The 23,087-nt window shown below is 38.9% G+C and overlaps 1 protein-coding gene across 1 annotated transcript in view; it reads left to right on the top strand.

The window, feature by feature from the left end:
* Window positions 1-4,860: 4,860 nt before the first annotated feature.
* The window catches only part of APPBP2 (amyloid beta precursor protein binding protein 2), a 32,047-nt gene continuing 13,820 nt past the window's right edge, over window positions 4,861-23,087 (top strand). Inside the window, exons 1-4 of the mRNA XM_075195314.1 lie at window positions 4,861-5,301; window positions 18,269-18,357; window positions 20,279-20,430; window positions 21,876-21,999. Of these exons, the coding sequence (XP_075051415.1) occupies window positions 5,164-5,301; window positions 18,269-18,357; window positions 20,279-20,430; window positions 21,876-21,999 (503 nt within the window). The 5' untranslated portion in view covers window positions 4,861-5,163. The remainder of the gene's footprint in view (window positions 5,302-18,268; window positions 18,358-20,278; window positions 20,431-21,875; window positions 22,000-23,087) is intronic.

Genomic DNA, 23,087 nt, shown 5'->3' with positions numbered 1-23,087 from the left:
TTTGCCTGAATAAAAACATTTGGTGTATTATACTTCTGTTGCTGCTTCCTGAAATCGCTAGGAATCGCAACATGATGAACTGTCATACAATCTGGGCCTGCTGATTGCACTACCTCTGCTTAAGTCCTGGTTATCCTAGTATTTTTTTGCATTGAACTCTGTGTTTGGCTGTTAAGACATGTCAGTAAATCCACAACTACAAATGCTGCAAATGTACATTGTTCAGCTCCGTTACCAAATAATACAGGTATCTACTTTACTTCAGGAACTGCTTAAAACCCTTCCTGCTTCTGTAGTGAGCAGTTTCAACACAAATACCAATTCTAGAGCAACAAACTCCTCTAAAGAAAGCATGCAGACCACAGGAAATCCTCCCAGAACTTTATCTGACATTGGTGCTGCATCTATGGTAGCGCCAGTGGTCTCTACCATCAGGGACTCTAAACGGACAAGCTACCTGCGTCCCCATCTGACTGAGGAGGAGCGATGGCGCTAAAGGATTGGCAACCTATGCCTCTACTGCACCAATAACGAACATTACTTACAAGACTGTCCACTCCACAGACCATGACATCCTATAGTAGTCTTCAGCGTGTTCCTCTCCAGATCCTGAATTTGTTTGTACTTCACCTCCTGTTGCTGTATTACAGCCTGATCTGTTCCCTGGGATGGGGCCTAGTCTGCCAGTTCCAGCCACCTGTCCTGTGGTGCCAGCTGCTACCTCCAGTTCAGAGGTGCCAGCTCCTGCCTCCAGTTCAGAGGTGCCAGCCACCACTCCGGAGACTTTGCTTGCTCCAGCGGGGGCGCTTCCCTTACAGCCTGCTCCACAGGGGGCGCTGCCCTTACAGCCTGCTTCAGAGAGGGCCCTGTCCCTCCAGTCTGTTTTAGGGAGGGCCCTGTCCCTCCAGTCTGTTCCAGGGAGGGCCCTGTCCCTCCAGTCTGTTCCAGGGAGGGCCCTGTCCCTCCAGAGACATCGACATTTAATGCGTTTCAGCCCAAGTTTCCACTTAATGCACTTCAGCCTGAGTTGCCACACGGTACGGTTCAGCCTGAGATGCCTTCTGGCCTTCTCCGCTCAGAGGCTCCTAACAGTGCTGTCCACTCAAAGGCTCCTCACAGTGCTGTCCACTCAGAGACTTCTCACAATGCTGTCCACTCAGGCTCCTCACAGTGCTGTCCACACAGAGGCTCCTCACAGTGCTGTCCGCTCAGAGGCTCCTCACAGTGCTGTCCGCTCTGCCGTCCCAGTCAGGGACTCCTGCTCTGCCGTCCCAGTCGGGGACTCTCCAGAGTCTGCTGTCCAGCCAGATCAAGAGGCCTCTTCTGAATCTTCAGACCCTCCTCCAGCCTACTTTGATGGAGACCTGAAACAATTTTCTTTAACTCTGTATGAAACAATTTAAAGAATCTCCAGGATATTTTTCTGACTAATTTAACCAAGTTGGTACTATTATCATGAGTTTAACAGGGGAGCCACAGACTTGGGCCTTTCTTCTTTCTTAATTCTGACAATCCCATTACGCACAACACCATGGACTTTGTTAATGCAGTCTGCCAGAAATATCTTCCATCTACAGTCAAGTCATCTGATCAGGGTTTCTCTGTGCCCATATCAACCTGTGTGTCAGTTCCTGCACTTGTCCATAAATCCGCTATGAGTGTCTCTTCAATCAGGCACCCTGTGTCACCTACAGAGACAGATAACAAGAAGGAAAAAACCCTCACTGTACAACTTCAGTCACAACAAACATCAACCTTTTTTTATTTTTCTTCAATCAAGCAAGAAGATTAGGGGATTTTACAAATATGGGGCCCCCCTGAAGAGATTTCAAGCATGGACTTTTGGAAATTACAAATATGTTTTGGACATTACAAGCAGGACTTTTGGAATTACAAATTTATTTTGCACTTTGGTGACATTCATTTCTGCATTAAAAGCTGCTCACAACAGATGAAAACTTCATTGGTAAGTATATTGGGTTTTTTTTATTTTTAATAAAATTATGTGGTGTAAATGAGGGTGTTTACTGTATTTATTGTTGGTTTATTATTTTTAATAAATGTTAGTGGTTTTAACCAAGGTCTTGTGGATTTGTAAACATTTTATTTTGTGGAACTACAGGTCCCAGCCAGTCGTGGGTGTCACGGCATTTTGGCACTTGTGGTTCTCCAAGTGCCAACATGCCCTGACTGCCGTGGGTATGCTGGTGCTTGTAGTTATACAAGTGGCAGCATGCCCACACTATTTAGGGCAACCTGGCTGGCTGGGACTTGTAGTTCCACAAAACGGTGTCTATTTGTTTTTTTTATCACTTATTTCACCGTTATTACCCTACACCCACCGCCCAGGTGTGTAGGAAGAACCCTAGTGCTATCAGCACTGGGCTGGGTGTCTCTAGGTGGGAGGGGGGGCCCGCTCATTTTTTTCGGCGGACCCCACTCCCCAGGGAATCCAGCCCAGGGCTGAACAGTCTGGGGTTGGTTAGTCATTATGGCAGGGGGACCCCTGCTGCGTGTCCCCCTGCTATAGTGCAGCCAACCCCGGCTGGTTTGTCTAGTGCTGGTTCCGTGAAAATCCCACGCAAAATTTTTCCCTGATTTTCACAGAACCAGCAGTAGGCTGGCAGCACTAGGGTTAAGACTAAATAGAGGGGGGACCCCACACTTTTTTTTTTTTTACTTTTATCTATTCTTTACAGTTTTGACAACTGCCGGAGCTCCTGCAGCTGTATGTATGACAGGCAGTGTAACAGTGATGTGTTTATACAACACGCTGCTAGAATGCAGCGTGTTGTATCTGGCATGTTTGAAAGCAAACTCTCCTGAGTTTGCTTAATTGCAGCTTCATACATTTGAGACTTTTATAGCTACAGTGGAAAACAGTCTGGAGTTTGATCTCTATCGATATTTCAAATAACGATTTTGACAGAAGCACAACTCTGGCAATTTTGCATGAAATCTCAGCTTCATACATCTGCGAGTTTCAACCGTCCCGAGAAAATCGCTGATTTTGCAAAAGCGCACCTTGATACATTTATCCCATGGACTCCTTTTAGACCTTAAGTATTCAAAAATTGTAAAAGTCATTGCATAAAGTGTATATTGCAGGTTCTTTATTAACAATAAAAATGTCCAAAGCCTCTCTAGTCACTATATAATGTGCCATGTGACTGTGGTTGCCATAGCAGTCATGAAGCATTTGTACAACTATATATATATATATATATATACACAAGTTAACCCGTGCATGATACTCATGCATTCTAGTCAAATCAAGCTACTTAAGGTGTTAAAAAGCTTCTTGTCATGTATTTGGGCCATATCCCAGGCCTCAACCACCAACCACTCCCCACTGTCACCCCCGGCAACCACCAACCACTCCCAACTGTCACTTCTCCTTCAAGAAATATATATATATTTTTTTAAAATCTTTATAAATACTTTTAACAATTAACAAATTAAAAACACCTTAGTATACCAAATTTCAGTCCTTTCTGAACTTTTTTTTCCACACACACTAAGAATTTAGTAGGTCAGTGTATAACTTCGCCCAGCAGGTGGCGCTGCAGCTTGGTTTTATTTTTTCCACACACACACAGACAGACTAACACACGCCACTAGACATTTATATTATAGATATATATATATATATATATATGGCTAACGCTGCTTCTCACCTTTAAAATGCACACACAAAACATACAAACAAATTTGGTAAAATGATTGCAAATTACTCTTTTGTGTATTTGACTATTCCTACTGACTAGATTTTCCTCATTTCTTGGGCTTATTTTGGTTGGTTTATTTAGGTTTTCTGTGTGGCAGTTACCATTTATAATAACCTTTGATATTCCAAATTAACTTGATTTTTGATCCATTCATTTTATTTGCACTTAGTGTTAAATTAATAGGAATATACTAATTACTTTAAGCAACAAACCGTAACTGTGAAGCCACCTAAAAGGCTAATGTCTGCTGTGTGGGAGTAACGGCACAGCAAGAAGCAGCAAAAAAGAAGAAGGGCCGAGCAAGATAAATCCTAACTATAAACTTTGCTTGATGCCCAAAGAGAATGCGAATGTGATTGTCATCGCCATGCAAATGTGACTCCTCAGCAAATTGCCCGTCACAGAGAAAACAATCGAAGTGCGAACAGGACAAAGGTAGTATCACATCAACGCCTACAAATGCCATGATGCCATGTCATTCTTGATGTCCGTAAGTTGGATGAAACAATTATTAAAGTTCATAACTGTGGTCCCATGATCTGATTATTTTTCAATCAATTTGATGGAAAAAAATGACAGGCTTTAAACTAGTAATTTATAACAGCCTGCACATAACAAACAAGGGAAAATGGTAATTGCCAATATTTTTTTATACAGCCTGTCACCGTGGTTTATGTTAAAAAAAAATAAACACCTATTTTTTCATGGGATTGCTGGTTTAAAATGGGCTTGTTGGCAAAGTATTGAGAGAACAAACGTGTGTTTGCAAGTCATGTTCAAATAGTAGGATGTCCACACTGTCCAATGGGAAACTGCCATCTCACTGTTTGTGGTTGTCGATAATTGCGTGAGACCAGCCAGGATTTGAAGCATCCAACAAACTAAAATTATAGTTAAGACTCTGCATAACAACAAAAGCGGAGTATATGGCGTATATACAAAAAATCCAAAAGGTTTCGTCACGTCTAAACACAGTCCAGGCAAATACAGGTGATGAGATACAGTGCAAGCTCAATTCAATTTAAACAAAACACCCATTCTGCACAAATATGTGCCAGCACATTCGGCGCATCAGCCACCACGTGACCCCGCCCGCCTGTCACCGACCCACGGATTGTGCACGCCTCCTTCGCTTGTTCCGTTGTGCGCGATGATGTCACTGTCGTGGCCCCTCACGTTATGCGATGAGGGCAAACTAGAGTGTAAGATGCCCGAATGTAACAATAAATAACAGCGAGGCTGCTGTGCAATACTGCTTGGGAGGATTATTTCTGACAGCGGGGAGTATCGGTGTGCTCTGTAAGAAGGGTGACATCGGTAGAATATTATACTCGGGAGTTTTCAGTGCTGGTTGGCCGTTGCTGAGGCTTCCGGGCAGTTGTCATAGCCGGAGAGCAGGGAACACAGCGAGCGCTGCCCTGGGGGTCCAGAGAACATGGCGGCGGTGGAGCTGGAGTGGATTCCGGAGACCCTGTATAACACGGCTATTTCCGCAGTGGTGGATAACTACAGCCGAGCCCGCAGGGACATCCGCAGCCTGCCCGAAAACATCCAATTCGACGTCTATTATAAGGTGACAGCGCTGTTTGGCTGTTGTCTGTATGTGTCTTGTGTGTGTTGTGATGTTTTTGTACTTGTAGCTCTGTAGGCAAAGTGTCAACGCTGTTATGTAGTCCTATTTTTTGGCTGGGTCAGTTTTTATTACAAACTGCTTACACATATATTATATTGCTGTATTAGCTTGAGAAGTACATATATAAATGATGTAATGTACCCTGTTTGTGCAAATTATAGGTTACTGTTTTGCATTCATTCTGAAGTGGTCAAAGTTGTTATACCAAATGACACTGACATGATGTGTCATAGCATCTCAGCTGTCACTAAACACACCTAGTGGACTTTTTCTTGTTTTCTTGTTTTTTTTTTACTGACCGTAATGCTTCTTACAGACAATACTAGCTGCTTACTAATTACAAGTTTATATTTTAGAGTCCTGTGAAGGGAATCGTGTAGTCTGTATGTCCATGTTTAGGTAAACCTGAATTTTGTGCATTCTTGTACAAGCAGAATTGTCTATTTATTTAAAAAATTGACATTTTGTCATGGGTTTTGCTAGGCTTTTCTGAGTTAAAGTATAACATAATGCAGTGTTGTTTAGTCGAACCTCCATAAACACTAAGGGGTATATTTACTAAACTGCGGGTTTGAAAAAGTGGGGATGTTGCCTATAGCAACCAATCAGATTCTAGCTTTCATTTATTTAGTACATTCTACAAAATGACAGCTAGAATCTGATTGGTTGCTATAGGCAACATCCCCACTTTTTCAAACTTCAGCTTAGTAAATATAGCCCTAAATGCTTTTCTAGATCTTCCCAAGAGGTCACAGACAGGTCAGTTCTCAGCACATGTGGATCTTTTCATAGAGTCAAAACACTCTTGCGCGTTTTCTGTGTATTTTCTATTTAGGGAATAGGTTTGTATGACATTGGGATGCTTGCAAAGCTAAATTGGTTTTAAAGAAACATTTTGCACAGCACATTAATTCCAGTGGATTTTTTTTTCTACAGATATGGGATCTATTATGTAGAGTTATTGGTACTTGATGTTTCTCTCAGCATAAAAAGTGGGGTTTTTTTGTCATCTGTATGACTGAGCCTAAAACATAGCAAATTACCTTTTAATCCTGTCACCGTTGAGGCTTTTTCACCCCCTGTTCTTATTTTGACACTTCTTGGGCAGGTCCCATTCCAACATTAATATTCAAATTCTTCTCTGAATTTATACTGGACACTGACTTTTGTGCTTAGTGGATCCAACAGCCAAACAGATGACAACAGCAATCACCACAGAGTTCAATGGGTCCAGCATGTTTGTAGAGATTGTAGTAGATCCTTGAAACAGCTTTTTTTCTGTTGTGATGAAAGTGTGAGGGTACATAGCAGAGCTAATGTACAGGTAACTATAACTGCTGTCCTCATGTCAAATCTGCTTCTCTGGCATTGCCCTCACCCATCAACCCCTGTTTAATCCATTGTAAATTCCCCAGCAATACTGATGTCTCATTTCTCCCCATCTTCTGCAGCACTCTGCAAATCCTTACACTGACTGCATATCCTCCAAAATCCAATTCAAATTACTTGCCCTCAATAACACCACCCCTTCATACATCTCAAATCTTATCTCGAAGTAATCTTCCTCATGCCTTCTTAAATGTACCTTTCAACTGTGCCTTGCCTATTCTGATAACCACCTCTACAAGTTTTCTGCCATGTTGCAACACTGTTATTTAATTCCCTACCATGCCTGGTAGGACTTTCCCTCAGTATTCTAATCTTTAAATGCTTTCTGAAAAACCATCTTTTTATTACAGCTGAACTTATTCTCGCCTCTATTACTCGGACTGGTACAAACTCAAAACTGTCTGTATCTTCACACTGAGCCACACTCGTTCCTCTTATCGACTGTGCCCTTTTCCCATTAGATTGTAAACTATCCCATGAGCAGGGCATTCACTTTGTTTTCATGCCTGCATTCATTTTGTCTAAATTATATGTCCCTATTTTATGTATGCTCTGTTTTTCCCACACTCTGGTGCGGCAGAGCATGGTGACGCCTTACAAATCCGCGATGATAATGTCTACCTGCTGTAAAAAAGTCAGTGATGGTTAAGGTGATATTATGATAAGCTTGACTAAATGATACAACTTTGGGTAGATACACTTAATGCTTGTGTCAAGTAGATGACAATCTGCTAATAGATTTAATATTTTTTGATAATGTTCATCTTCTATTGTAAAAACAAACAGTCCAGTCCAAAATGGGATATGGTGAATTGTTGGGCTTTCCTCGAGTGACTGTTTGCTTTCTGATCATTACCATTTATAGCCTATAAAAGTCTTTTATTACTAAAAGAGGATGGGTATTACAAAACAGTACTTGAGCATTTTTGTCTCATCGAGCAATTTGTAAAGTTTAATTTTGAACACGTTCCAATCCTGTGTATTAATAGTTTGCCATTAAATGTTATTTTTCAAGTGACATTAATTGTTTTGGCTTGTGTATGCTTAGCAGATTATTTTTGCTACATTGGAACAGAACATGAAGCTGCTATGTGGATATGTGTTGTATTTTATGAAGAGAACTCTGCAGATCTGTTAAGGGTGGTGTCACACTGGTACTTTGCTCTTATCCAGCTAGAAAAGTTATTCATGTGTACACATAAATCTCACTTTAATGGTAGGGAAACTAACTTTGTAAAATAAAATGTCTATTTAGAGTCCAACATGTTATAATATCCAAGTCAGCATCCTGTCATGGTGCATGTGGCACTCAAGATTTTAGCAAGGCATTTGATAGACCTCTAACAATAAATTCAGAAACTGAAAATTATTGGCTTTAACTGAAAGTTAGTGGATTGGATAATGATTTGGCTACAGGACAGGAGACAGTGTTGTAGTCAATGGTGTAAGCTCAGAACAAGTGCTGCAACTTTGGTGATCAGTACTTGGTCCTGGTTTTTTTTTCTGTATTCAGTAGAGAAATTACTTATGATCTCTAGTGGAAAGTCTTGTTTCTGAGGACACAAGTTCTTGTAACAGGGTTGATTAATTAGATCAGGTAAAAACACTTGCATAGTGATTTATAGAAAAAAAGGGAATGGACTAAGTGTGGAATTTTAAGTTTAATATATTGAAATGTTAAATACTGAATTTGGGATAAGCAAATCCAAAAGCAGCATAAATAATTAAGTGATGTCAGTAACTGAAGAACAGGGTCTTGGAGTTATAGTTTGATGGCATAAAGGTAAATCATTAGTAAAAGAAATTAGAATATTTGGTGTAGAAAGGCGTTTGTAGCGGGAAGGGAGAGTCTATATTGGTACTTCATTGGTTACTGGTAAGGTCTTGCTGCGTACAGTTCTGGAGGCACTATTTCCAAAAAGATGTTAATAAAACAGAAGAAAACAAAAGAAGGACTACTAAAATGGTGCATGGGCTGTATAACAACCTATTGGGAAATAGTAGAAGTATTTAACATGTTCAGCTTAGAGGAGAGAATAGACATGTGATCTAAGAAGATCTAGAACAAGGGGACACAAATTGGAGAGGGGGGTACTGAAACATAGCAGAAATTACAGAAATGGTGATGGTTCCTTTGTCCTCTAGTAGTTTTTGATTGTTACATGATGTTTCTGTTCCTAATGCATTAGTTTTCTGCTGGGAGTAGTAGATCACTGTTGGGATGTTGGCTGCCACAATTGACCTTTGACAAGACACTAAGGGGCGTATTCAATTGTTGGCGAGATCCCCGGAAAATGAGCGCTCGAAAAATATTAGCGTTAATACGGTAATTACTCGCTGAATTTCATTTCGCAGCTCCCTGAGCGAGTAAACTACCGTATTAACGCGCATATTACCGTATTAATGGTAATATTTTTCGAGCACTCGTTTTTCCGGGGATCTCGCTAACAATTGAATACGCCCTTATGGGTTATATTTACTAAACTGCGGGTTTGAAAAAGTGGAGATGTTGCCTATAGCAACCAATCAGATTCTAGCTTTCATTTATTTAGTACATTCTACAAAATGACAGTTAGAATCTAATTGGTTGCTATAGGCAACATCTCTCACAGTTTAATAAATATACCCTTATGAGCTGTGAACACATTTAGGCTTTAGTCAGTGAACTAATAGCCATCTACCCAACTCTTGTACACCTCTTTCAAACAGTCTGTTTCAGACTTCATGACTCTACTGTTGGCTGGATTGGTGATGCCACATTCTCAATATATTTGTAACTCTTCCATTTGTGAATACCCTTCTGTCTATATGGAACGTCTGCTAATAATCATTTACTAATCTTCATTTAGCCCAGGAATTCCAAGGCGACATAACAGAATTTAATACATTGGATAAGATAGTTATAAATTTCGCTCTATTCTACATCTCTGTAATTCTTAATCTGCCTTAAATTTAAGCCCGATCAGTCAATTGAGTTTTAAAGCCTTCCAATAATAAATATAAAAAAATGATGGATCAACTGGAAGGGTGTCCAAAGTTGCTGATGACCCCTTTCAATGTTTTTTTATTATTATTATTTATTCAGTCTGTTGAATTCCATAAATAGTAATTGTACAGAAATGTTATGTTGAAGTTTATATTATTTTTTCGCTTTAAGATTCAGTGAAACATGCAGTTTCAACAACTGCCCAAACTTGTGCACTGTCTGTGTATGTGTTTTATTTTAGGCACTTTGAGGTGCTTACATATGTATATGAATGGTGATTGGCTGATGACCCAGTAGTTCTTTGACTGACACATGCACAGCTTGCAAGGAAAGTTCCTGTTAGTCATGTGCTTCTGCTGGCTTATATCCATATATTCTGTATTTGATAGATGTACTTTACTTAGTAAATTACTTTACTATATTCAGCTGTAAGTCTGTATACATAGTTTGTCATCTCGTCTTCTTATAATTTAAAATCCATAGTTCAGGAATATGTAAGTAAATTTACTGATAGTTATTGTGGTACCTAAATTTCAAGCAATGCTCATAGTCCATTTGTGGAACATGCTTTTCAACCTTGTTCCCCCTTGTCCCTCTGTGTACATAGTTCCCAATCTCCTGTATATCAGTGAGCAATGTTGGAGTGAGATGTATAAACCCCTAGGGGTATATTTACTAAGAGTTCTTGGCGTTTTGCTGTCATTTAGTTTAAAATGGTAGTTTTATTAATGACCAAGCCTATTGGATTTTGTCTTTAATATAATTGTCATTCTAAAAAAATGACTGCAAAGCGTCGACTGCAGCTTTGTAAATATATTCCTAGCCTGGCTTTTGGTTCAAACTCCAGAGAGCATATTTAGCAATGTTTTAAATACAGATGCAAACAGGCGCTCTATTCATTGAGAGAGTATATGCAGTAGCAGCAATCAATTATAAAATCCTTGCAAACAAAGAAAAAGCAATCTTTTGCATGTAAAACGGGACATCTATAGTCAACATTGTGAGGCATATTCAGTTGGCCGCGTTACTGAGAAAAGTAACGCGGTAATAGTGCGCATTATTACGCGTAATTACCGTTATTGCGGTAGTTCTAACACCAACTTTTTGCTCGCAGCTCCCCGAGCTGCGAGCAGAAAGCCGGGTTAAAACTACCATAATAACGGTAATAGTTTTAACCCAGCGGTACTTCGGGGGGAATTGCATTCCCCCCTGTGACTTTAAAAATAAATAAAAGTGCACCCAGGTATATTACCCTCTTGTGTTGACCATAAAATCCTTCACTGTGGTGCATCTAATAAGAACTATCTGAACTTGTTCTCAGGTACAGAGTTCTGTAAAGTTGATATATTACTGGAGACAAATCTACACTGTGACATTTAATGGAGCTTGTGGGTAAGTAATAGCCAGTGGTTCTGTGTAGCAGTGCAGTTCTGATAGAACTCTGAGCCTGGGTGCGCTGAAGGCATGTATTCAAACAATGAATATTATGGTGTACTACAAGGCTGCTATAATATGTTGGTCATTTGAGATATAACACACACACACACACACACACACACACACACACACACACCTGTTAAAGAAAGGCCCATGTACCTATTGGGGCATTTTAAACACTATCAATTTTATTCCTTATTATAAGGATTGAAATTTTCTAACTATTCAGATTCATAATTCATTCATTACAGTCACAAAAAACTGCTGTTCCTGTGAAGACATGTCTCCTATGTCCTCTATTGTCACTATTGCAAAGTGGCGACCTTTGTGATAGTGACTGGAGAGGAGAGCAGATAAGCTGCGATAAGGGATCTGAAGATCTCCAATACATTCTGCAATACCCTAGTCATAAAGTCATGAACACAGCACTTTTTGGGGGGGGGTTTCTTCATGCTTTAGATAGGCAAAGGTATATGCAGGTCTCTGTCTATACCTGTCCCACCAGGTACATCATCTCGTCAATATCAGTGGTTTTAACAGCCGGAACAGCTATTCATACTGTTACATTCAAACCTTGACTTTGTGACATAGACAGTAAGAGCTGGGTGTAGATTGAGCACTGCTCACGCCTCACCCAGAATGCTGTTTAACCAACTGTTAGATATTTGATGACTTTGCAAAAGCCTACAAAGGTGGATTTGTTCTTTTACATATGTTCTGGATTGATTTACTGGCCAAAATGTCTGGCTTCTTGCTTCTGATAAACCATTGTCTATGAAACTAAACATTTGCATATTTAGAGATGGATTAATAAAATGCTGCAGCCTAAATATTTGAATATTTAGAAATGGATTAATAAAATGCTGCAGCCTAAATATTTGAATATTTAGAAATGGATTAATAAAATGCTGCAGCTAATGCTGTAATCAAAAGTAAAGATTTAAAATACTGTAATATTTTCTTTTTTGCTCCCATGAAGTTGGGAATCAGGTCAGTCTTAATAAAGGAGAAGTTAAGCATGGTCAAGTTTTTACATGGTGGTATATTCAATGTCATTTTGTTAGTACAGTATCCATGTCTTTCATTACATCTTCTCCTATTTATATAAACATATTATCTGCAAGTATTGCCATCAACTCAATACAACTAATAAGAGCTTACAAAACTAGATATTTGATGTATATGGTAGAATATACATGTGTAACAAATTACCTGAATGTAATACTGTTAATTTGTTTCACAAGTGAATATACAGTGTATACATATGTCTATATCTACATAAATATTAAGTATGAAGCTGTGTACGCTCACATGATTTATATTTTATCTTGCCAAAACACTTTGCATCTGTTTTGGTTTTTATAAATGTCCTAAAAATTATGATCAATGATGGAACAATGTCTTTTCAGCAGATTGGTATGAGAGATGAAGATCACAGATCTGAAGGCACATTGTATAGGTGTGTACACATGAATCGGCTTATTTCAATTGTTGGTGAAATCATTGCCGATATTGCATTTGAAGTAAGATTGCATAGGTGTGTACCCAGCAAATACCTCCATAGTTCATGAAAGAAAATATGAAGTTTGGGTATTAGTGGTCATTTTATTCTCTGTACTAAGTGGAATACCTTGGAAAGGCTTACCATGAACTGTATGTGTTTATATTTTTTCATTTTGGCATTAGTTTAAATAAGAATTTGCAAACTTTAAAAATGATGGGTATTACAATTAATTACATTACTATACTTCTAAATGATAAACTTATTCAAATAAGTCATATATCTTATGCAGAACCGTTTAAAATAACAAGCAACAAGATGTTAATCCATAAACCGTTTTAAAATTCTTTCCAGCAATCTCTGTTCTAATATGGCTGATAAGTGTAATAACAGAAGTGACTTACCCGACATTTATATTTCTGTTTGACAGTGTGACCATAAATCTCACCCTCAAGCTCGCTGCCTTGCTCTGATCCTTGACTCAACTATCCTTCGTTCCCCACATTGACTCTGTATTTAATTCATGTTACCTACATCTAACAAACATTTCTACAATATGCACATATCTCACACAAGACACTGCAAAAACATTAATGCACTCATCTCCCACATTGACTATTGCAATTCCCTCCTTACTTGTCTTCCCCAAATCGGACTCTCACCCCTACAATCTATTTTGCACACAGCAGCTAGATTGATTTTCGTTGCAAATCGTTCTTCCTTTGAGCCACTCTTAGTTTCTACATTGGTTGCCTGTTTTTCACAGAATCCAATATAAAATATACTAAGAGACAAGATCATCAACAAAACTGCACCAACATACATCTCTTCACTTATCTCAAAATATCTACCAACTCAATACCTCCGTTCTGCACAAGATCTGCGTCTCTCATCCATTCTCATTACATGCTCCCATTCCTGGTTACAGGACTTTTTCCAGGCTTCACCCACTTTGTGGAATTTCCTCCATTGCACAGTAAGACTTTCCTCTGCACTTTAAACCTTCAAGTGTTCTCTGAAAACCCACCTCTTCAGGCAAGCTTATAATATTCCTCAACTGCCATCTTAACCTCCCTAGGTTACCCTATTGCCAACGTTGCCTGTGCTGCACACTGAACCATTACAAGTAGAAAGGTGCACAAGGCGGGCCTCCAGGATACTTTGCTTTTCTACTTTTGTACATATATCTCTTATGCTGTATAGTGTAGTTAACAAGAGCTCACCAGTTGTGAAAGTCAGGAGGATCTGGGGCAAGCCAATGCCGAGCTATAATGACTTTAGCCACGGTCACTAAACTAAAAATATATTTGAAAATAAATAAATTTGGAAGGTCCTCGAGGGAGATGCCAAACAAGCACCACTTTGGACCATTGGGGAGAGCAACATACACAGTATCCAGAACACAATTTTAGATCTCACACCAAAAATTATGAACCACCTGGCAGTCGCATAACATATGCCAGAATCCACTACCAGGTGAGTTACATTTTGGGCAGTTGCCATTAGGCTTATGGCCCATGCATGATAGCCTGATTGGAGAATAATAAACCCTATGTGAAACATACAGGTATATCTGCTGGTAACGGAGACAAGAGGTGGTGTCGCACATGCTTTAGGGTAAGGGAGTAGTTGAGTAGAATACAGTATGGAAATGGTGTGTTGAGTGACAATAGAGACTTTGTTGGATATGGAGGGGTGGGAGTGGAGAATTGGGTGTTTAGGGGTGTGTCGCAGTTGGAGATGGCAATAAAAGAAGGTATTAGACAAGTATGCTGTATTTGCCTACCTTTAAAGAATTGTAATTTCATTGAGAAATTAGTTGTTTACTAAACATCAAGATATTTTCAGATGGGACAGCAGTCTAATTTAAGAATAGATTTACAATGTTGACCTTTGTTTTTTTACGAAAGAAGACTTCGGTGTGGAGGGAAAATGGTAGTTCTTTGCCACATCCCATGACAAGGGGATGGTTGATGGGATAGGAGCCATAGTAAAATATACTGTGTAGAGCAGAGTAAAACAGCGCACATTTCAAGTTGTGAATTCTAAAGACTTTGTTTTAGCAGCACGCTCGTCAGTGAAAAATGTTGAAATTGAAGAAAACAATGAAGTGCTAGATAAAAGGTAAAGCTGTAATTGGTATTGATGGGTTACAGTCACTATACTACCTGCAAGGCCACGACAGACTGACTTTGATTGCTGGGCACACTTTTCAGTCTGAGCACAAAATGTTCAAAGTTTTCAATCTGCGATTCTTCCAAATGTACTCTGATTCTGAATCTGACAGTCCTGAAGATTGTACCTCCCGACTGGAAGTTATTCAAATACAGCCACCTGAAGTTGCTGAAGTAACAGGTACAGCTCAAAACATCTTCCAGAAAGACTGCTCGCTACAGACATACTGGCATTGCGCAGAACTCCCTTGAAGACTGCTGTTCAGTGAAATATGGTTTTTGAAGGTTGTAGGGGAAAATGGAAAACTGTTCAAAACAAATGAAAATTATATTATTTTGTAAATTTTGATCAGATTCTTTCAGCATTACTACACCATTTCTTAAAGTGAGAGGCAGTGTTTTTTGTGAGTTTTCTGCTATGGTAAATGTTTTTGAACAGGGTTAAAAGTGTAATGTAAAAACAAAAGAAATTCTGTACTCAAACCAATAATATTTGTAATAAGATTAACATGTTAATACCGCTTTCATACTGCCGCCCCGGCAATATCCCGGGTTTTTCAAGCCGGGTTTTTTCCGGGGCCCGGAGCGTCCCAGCTCAGAAACACCATTCATACTGCACCTCGGACCCGGGAATTTCCCGGGTTGACCCCATTCATACTGCACAAGTCTGTGCCCTGGCAATTTGTGGGAGTCATCACCAGAGCAGTTTTCATTGGCTGAAAAATGGTGATGTCATTGAGAGCAGCTCACGCACCTCTTCCTCCATCCAGTGTGTCATAATTGCTGTTAATACACACTTTTTCAGTGAAATAAAAGCAATTTTCTCCAACAAACTCCGATTCTGCTTCAGCTTGATCTGCACTCCACCATCCACCATTTCTCCTAAACTCCTTCTCGAATCTTCCATGGGCTCCCACCGATGACATCATCCTCCAGAGACAGGCAGACAGCCAATCAGCTTGTTTTCTGTGCAACCCGGGTTGAAAAACCCGGGTTGCACCATTCATAGTGCAGGCAACCCGGGTCCGACCCGGGAATTACCCCTCGATAAATCCCGGGTTGAAGACCCGGGTTTTTAGGCCCGGGATTTTTGACTTGTACCATTCATACTGCACCAAGACCCGGGTCGTTTGAGCTCGCCGCTGCAAAAACCCGGTATTTTGATGCAGTATGAATGGGGTATAAGTGACAAAAAATGATTGTATAGCAATAGAAGTGCACTGTTTTGTTTTACATATGACTGTTACTGAGAATTATTTTGCACTGTGTGCCACCCATAACAGTTATCCTACACGTGACAAAATAAAAAATCAATATTTTGCATAAAACTAATACTTTCTGCTTGTGTGTTTTTGTTTTTTTTTGGGGGGGGTTTTTTGCTTGGTAAATTCTACACCAAAATAATGAATGATACCCCATTCATACTGCACCAAAATCCCGGGTTTTTGCAGCGGCGAGCTCAAGCGACCCGGGTCTTGGCGCAGTATAAATGGTACAAGTCAAAAATTCCGGGTCTTCAACCCGGGATTTATCGAGGGGTAATTCCCGGGCCAGCCCCGAGTTGCCTGCACTATGAATGGTGCAACCCGGGTTTTTCAACCTGGGTTGCACAGAAAACAAGCTGATTGGCAGTCTGCCTGTCTCTGGAGGATGATGTCATCGGTGGGAGCCCGTGGAAGATTCAAGAAGGAGTTTAGGAGAAATGGTGGATGGTGGAGTGCAGATCAAGCTGTGCAGTATGAATGGGGTCGACCCGGGAAATTCCCGGGTCCGAGGTGCAGTATGAATGGTGTTTCTGAGCTGGGACGCTCCGAGCCCCGGCAAAAACCCGGCTTGAAAAACCCGGGATATTGCCGGGGCGGCAGTATGAAAGCGGTATGAATGAGTTATTTTTGATCGCTCCACTCAGATTGCTGTTTGAATTAATCCAATAACAACCATACCCTAGTTGATAGAAAATAAATAGAAAAAACAATAACAACAATATTCAGGTGTTGTCTTTTTCACATAGACTAGGTAGATGACATATATAAATATAATTATATTATTAAGATGAATTGGATAGTTTCGGGGGATTCCACCAGAGCAGTCCACATCATATAAAAGTTAAAATACACAAATAATAGTGCAATACTGTTTATACAGGAATATCCTAATTCAAGAAATAGGATAGTAAAAATAGGACAGATCAGTCTCCAAAGTGTAAATCCCCTTTTGGAGAATTTACAAAACATAGGATTGTGGTTATGCCTTCTGAAAATTAAATGTGGTGCGACACCTTTAATCATGATTTCTTCCTTATAGGTGTTGTGCTAACTGTATTAGATCTTAAGGTTCACGAGTGTATATATAGGTCTTTGTATCCTTGATAGAGGTGATGTCTTACAAATAAGTCTCCTCGTCAGATAGGGTATGACCCAAAATAAAAATAGAAATAATCTAGTGCAACATGTTATGTAAAAAAAAAAGTCTTTATTTCATTCCACACTAGACAAAAAAAAATCTATTTATCAAAAGCACACATGAGATGCAGGTACTCCTACCTGATAAAGATAAATGTCAGGCACATCACAAAGATAGTAATTCACTCCGGGGACATTTGTGACGGCCAGCACTTCTCTTAGATGGATAAGTCCCCAGAAGGTAGACCTGTAGTAATGTACTTGTGCATGCCAATGCAGTGTTTTCAAACTTCCTATTTTTTGATGATGTGTCTAACTCCGTTCCCACGTTGCCACTCCTTTTGTATATAGTTCTCACGGTCCTCAAATGTTTGGCCTCAATTTACCAGTTTGTCTATATGGTTTCTACTTACCAAAAGGCTCCATTCAAAACAATATTTTAATTTAAGCATTTCTATTGAATTATGTTGGAAATAACAGAGAAAAAAATGTCACTGTCCTGTGGTTTTGTGATAACTGTAACAATCTGAGCAGGAGATTGGTTTTGAGTGGGCTTTTTTCTAACTCTTAGCAGCATTGCTTATTATATAATATTTATTATTTGTTTCTTGGAAGCAAAAAGCCCACATCACCTTCCACTTTAGAATTTTTTTTTATCTGACTTCATGGGTATATTTATTAAACTGCGGCTTTGAAAAAGTGGAGATGTTGCCTATAACAACCAATCAGATTCTAGCTGTCATTTATTTAGTACATTCTACAAAATGACTGCTAGAATCTCTTTGGTTGCTATAGGCAACCTCTCCACTTTCTCAAACCCGCAGTTCAGTAAATGGTACCCTCAGGACTCTTTCCCAGGTATCCTTGTGTACAAAGTACACCGCTTCTGTCATCTCGCACACAATGAGCTGCTATTTTCTTCAGTGTCGCATGTTTTATTATAGTTTATTTTATTTTTCACAGAAATTGTTCATCTAAATATCCTCATCACAAATTATGTCAAATCTTTCTGTTTCAGCTTTACCAGCAAGGTAGATTGTGCCAGCTTGGTAGTGAATTCTGCGAATTGGAAGTTTTCGCCAAAGTACTACGTGCATTAGATAAGAGGTGAGTAAAACGAACTCATAGCATCTGGCGTGAGACCGTCCAAACTTTACTATTTGTGCATTAAAAGTCCTATATTAGAAGTATAGAACTGTGCAGTACTCATAGTACCCAATACACCGATTTATGTGAAGCACTCTTGCAGGTTTCCTGTTTTGCATTTCAGGGTTAGGAACTGTTATAGATTCAGAGCCCCAAATAAATGTTCTCAAAATATTGTTGATTTTTTTGTTTTGTTTTTATCAAACTGTCATTTAAAAAGAACAATGTAATTAAAAAGTTAAAGAAAATAGTTCCCAGATCAGAGATGACACACAGTTTTTAGGACATTGTGTGAATCCTGAACCTTTGTAGCTAGCTCCACCTGCCGCTTTGTTTAAGAAGAGGCGTGTGGCAATGTCAAGTGCAAGCAATGGAATTGACACACTGAGTGACAGGCTGTTTTCAAAAACAAACTTGCTCCATCTTTAATTTTCAAATTTAGAATTTATAACATTGTACTAGATGTGTCTGAGATTAGGGATAGGAGTTGTAAGGAAAATGGATCCATGTCATTCAAATTGCAGATGTTATTCCCTGTATTGGACCTTACTCATTATGGAAGATAAATGCAGATATGTGCTGTATTTTGCGTTAAATTGCATTGCGCATGCCCAAAAACGAACAGTGTGCATGCTAGAACATGTGTTTGCAATCGAGAAAAACTGTAAAAATGCATTATATGTACAGTAGACATTAATAGCAGGGTCATTCCATGTCAGTTCAACCATTTGTCTGTCCCAGAGTTTCTGAAGCATTGGTACTTTGTGTTTACTGTTCTGTACTGTTTAACCCTGTATGGTTTACTGTTTGTACTATGTACGGCGCTGCGGACACCTTGTGGCGCCTAACAAATAAATGATAATAATAATAACCAGGGGTGTCCACCACCCAAAATAATGAAGTTGATGCTGATTACAGCTGTACAGCATACATAATTTACACATTGTTAAAAACCATACCAAAATAGTAAACTAAACTGAGGCAATGGGATAAAACTCCCATGCATGAAATGAAACAAACAGAAACTGATGGGAAAGGGACACCTTTAGAGAAACCAAAACTGAAACATTCCAGAGAGAGGAAGACACAGATAGTCCATCATGGCAGCTGCTCATGAAAAGTGCGTTTTTGCCGTAATGCAAAACGTGAGGCAGATAAAGTAATTTGATTTGGATTCGGGAGGAAGTTACTCTATGGTTCCAAATTTTGTGGTGATTCCTTAATAAACACCCGTGATACTTCAAATAAACTGGATAAAGAAGCAGCGATTAGTAAATTATTTAAAAATGAATATTTAATGAACTCATTGTTGGACAGTCAAGATATTTGGCAGAAATAGTTGTTTTGACATCCTCTGAACTAAAAAAATTTTGAACTAATCTGAGATGGGTGGGGGACATTTCATTTTTTTGGGGTGATCTGATGTGGAATGACCCACCATTCTTATAAATATATGTCATGGAGGAAATAATGGGAGAAAAACACTTCTAAAAAAAAAAAAAAAGTTTTTTTCATTTATGACTATATTATTAACAGGTGACAATGATTCTGCTTGGACTTTATATTCCACATATGTCTTGTACGTATCCTGCAGTGTATTGTCTGCCTCAATATGACAACTGTTGTATATCCAGATCGTACCTAGACCCGTATTCAAGAAGAGACGTTTCTTCAGATCCGCTTCTAGTTGAATATGTGCTTATGCCCAATTTCCAAGCGGTTTTATATGCGCAATACATTAATTTTGCTTGCATTATGTATATGTAAAATATATCTATATAATGCAATGAAAATTGAAACCTATTGTAATAAAGTTGCCTATGTGATTAGAAAAACAAATCTGAAAACAAGGACAGTTATTTTCTTTTGTTTGTTTTTGCAGACATCTACTGCATCACTGCTTTCAAGCTTTAATGGACCATGGAGTTAAGGTTGCCTCTGTGTTGGCATATTCTTTTAGCAGACGTTGTTCTTATATTGCTGAATCTGATGCCCATGTTAAAGAAAAGGCAATCCAGATTGGCTTTGTTCTTGGTAAGAAATCTTGTATTCCCTTTAACACCCAAAAGTTGCAAGAGGGAAGGACTTGAAAGAATATATTCTAGCCTTAACTTCTGACTTAATTAAAATCTGTCCATTTGGTTTACCATTTCTCATTCTGTTCTGGTCAGTTGTCTTTTTGACATCTAATCCTGCCAGACCCGTGACAAATACATTGACAAGCACTAACCAACAGCCACCAATCAGCCCTTTTTTTCATAGAATACAGTGGGTGTCTATTTCTCTCCTCTTTTGGCTTGTCACAAATGAATGACATTGCGTTCACTGTGGATGCCAAGTCCCTCCCTTAGTTCCCAAACACGTGCCAAGTAAGGATGAGGGCATCTGCAAAACCCACTTTTCATCTTTTTTTCATGGGTTAAACATTCTAACAACTTGGGTGTATGGTAGGGTGCCAGAGAATTGGTCTGTCAGTATGGGTGTGGTCTGGTCCACATCAGATAATATTTTGAGCTGCAGGCAAAGTGGACTAGGCAGTCACTAACTCCTATGTTTGTTAAGAGCGTGCACAGATATATTATGTAAATTTAGGTCTAGTTTATGCATTCCCCTGTACTAGACACAGTTAAAGGACATCTGCCATGAAATAAAAAAAGAAAATGTGCATTTAAACACAATATGTAAAAAAATAATCATTTTATTTTGCTGTTAGATTTAATTAAATTGGCTTGCTGCTAGCACTTGCACAAATTGTAGACTTTAGGTACATTGGAGTATAGCTGATGTCATGAACTGTTTCTCTGTAGCTTTATCTCTGGTACCTGTCAGTGAAGCTGTCCAATTACATGGACGAGTGATTGCACTAACCTCCAATCAGTTTAACGATCATAGAAACTGATGCTTACTGAATGGAGACTGAAAATTTATTAATATCAATTTGCAAAGTACATAAATTAATAACATGCATTCTAAATTTTGTTTTTTTTGTTTGTTTTTGTTTTTTAATTTATTGCATGCTGTATGCCCTTTTCTGCAAACAGAGTTTTTGTAAATTAATGGATCTCTACTTGTCTCAAGTATCCACTGTACACTTAAATAGTAAAGGGAGGAAGTTAAATAGCACATATTCAAAGCCTGTAGACAGAAATCTAGAAGAGTCTGGTGGGTTGGACAATTACCATGATAATCCCTGAAACTACTACCCCATGCCTTGTCTGCCCTGTAGACTAATGAGAACCACCAACATGGCAGAGATTGACAGAGCACTGCTCAGTATGAAATGAGCAAACTGAATGTACTTCCTGGTTTCGAATAACCTGTAGTGGGTTGTTTTGCTGTGTGTTTGTTTTTTTTTTGTTGTTTTTTTTTATATACCTCCATTTAATTTCTTGCCTCTGTTTTTGTTTTCTAATTGGGCAAAAAAAGTTATTTTTGGAAAAGAACAAAGAATTTTTACTTAATTTTTTTTTCTGTTATAGGTGGTTTCCTCTCAGATGCTGGCTGGTACGGTGATGCTGAGAAGGTGTTCCTTTCTTGCCTACAGCTCTGCACCCTTCACAATGAAATGCTGCATTGGTTTCGTGCAGTAGAGTGCTGTGTCAGGTGTGTATAACATAATTCCTTTGAAGGATAGCTAAGTAGGAACAATATCCTGGAAGAAGATGTTTGCTAAAAGTATATATGCAAGAAGCATAAATAATTGTAAAATGTGCTGTTTAGTTTGTTCATATTAATGGTGGTCTATACAAGTGCCTGCAAATATTACTGATTTACACCATTTTTTTCATTCACACAGTATACTTGGAAAATTCTTACTTTTAGAATTCTAGTAAAAGAACAGCAGCTAAATAACCACAAGTTTATAGGGCAGAACAAGCAAAAGTGTGATATTTAGAGTAACATATCTGCTCCAACTATAGGTGTACACAAAGCTTTTCAATACACAATCCAAATGAGTGCAACTTTTGTAAGGTGAAACATGCTAGCAGGAATATACATTGAAAAAATAAAACTGGGTTTAGATATGATTGCTCCTCTTGAATGCTGTAAATAATAACCAACTATCACCATCCAGGAGAATAGGCTTTTTGAAATCATTGGAGTCTATAAATGAACACCACTTGCTTCATGTAAGGTAAACTTAGAGAAAGGGACACATAACAATACTTTTTTTTTTTTTGTTTTTGTGAATGTGATTTCATGTCCTGAGTTTACTGCAGCATGGAACACCCAGGTTACTACATGCTGTAAATTGACATTCCGGACCTGATTCATTAAGGCGAGTAAATACCGATACGTACTGTATTTTTGCTTAGAATCACACTGTGCATGCCCAGAACTTGAGCATGCGCCAATTCGTCTTCGAACACAAAGGAGTCTTACTACAGCCTACTATTGCAGGGACGCAGCGGGGAGGGTACTGGGCATATGTACATAGTCAATGTATAGTAAGAGCCTGACAAGCTAAAGCGAAAGCAGTAGCGTTTGATTCGAGCTTTGGGCATTTTAAAAGGTATGTAATTTTCAGTCATAACACTTGCACCAGCTACAGGTTTGTACCGATTACTAGTGATGACGACTGTGTATGTATGCTAGAACATTTGTCTGCAGTCAGTAGCAACTGTAAAAATGTATTTTATGTACGATAGACATTAATAGCACCGTAAAAAAAAAAATTATGATGAAAAAGT

This window comes from Mixophyes fleayi, chromosome 2 (assembly GCF_038048845.1).
Source record: "Mixophyes fleayi isolate aMixFle1 chromosome 2, aMixFle1.hap1, whole genome shotgun sequence".
Classification (NCBI taxonomy): Eukaryota; Metazoa; Chordata; class Amphibia; order Anura; family Limnodynastidae; genus Mixophyes; species Mixophyes fleayi.
The sequence above is the reverse complement of the archived record's forward strand: the minus strand, read 5'-3'. Positions and strand labels throughout refer to the sequence as shown.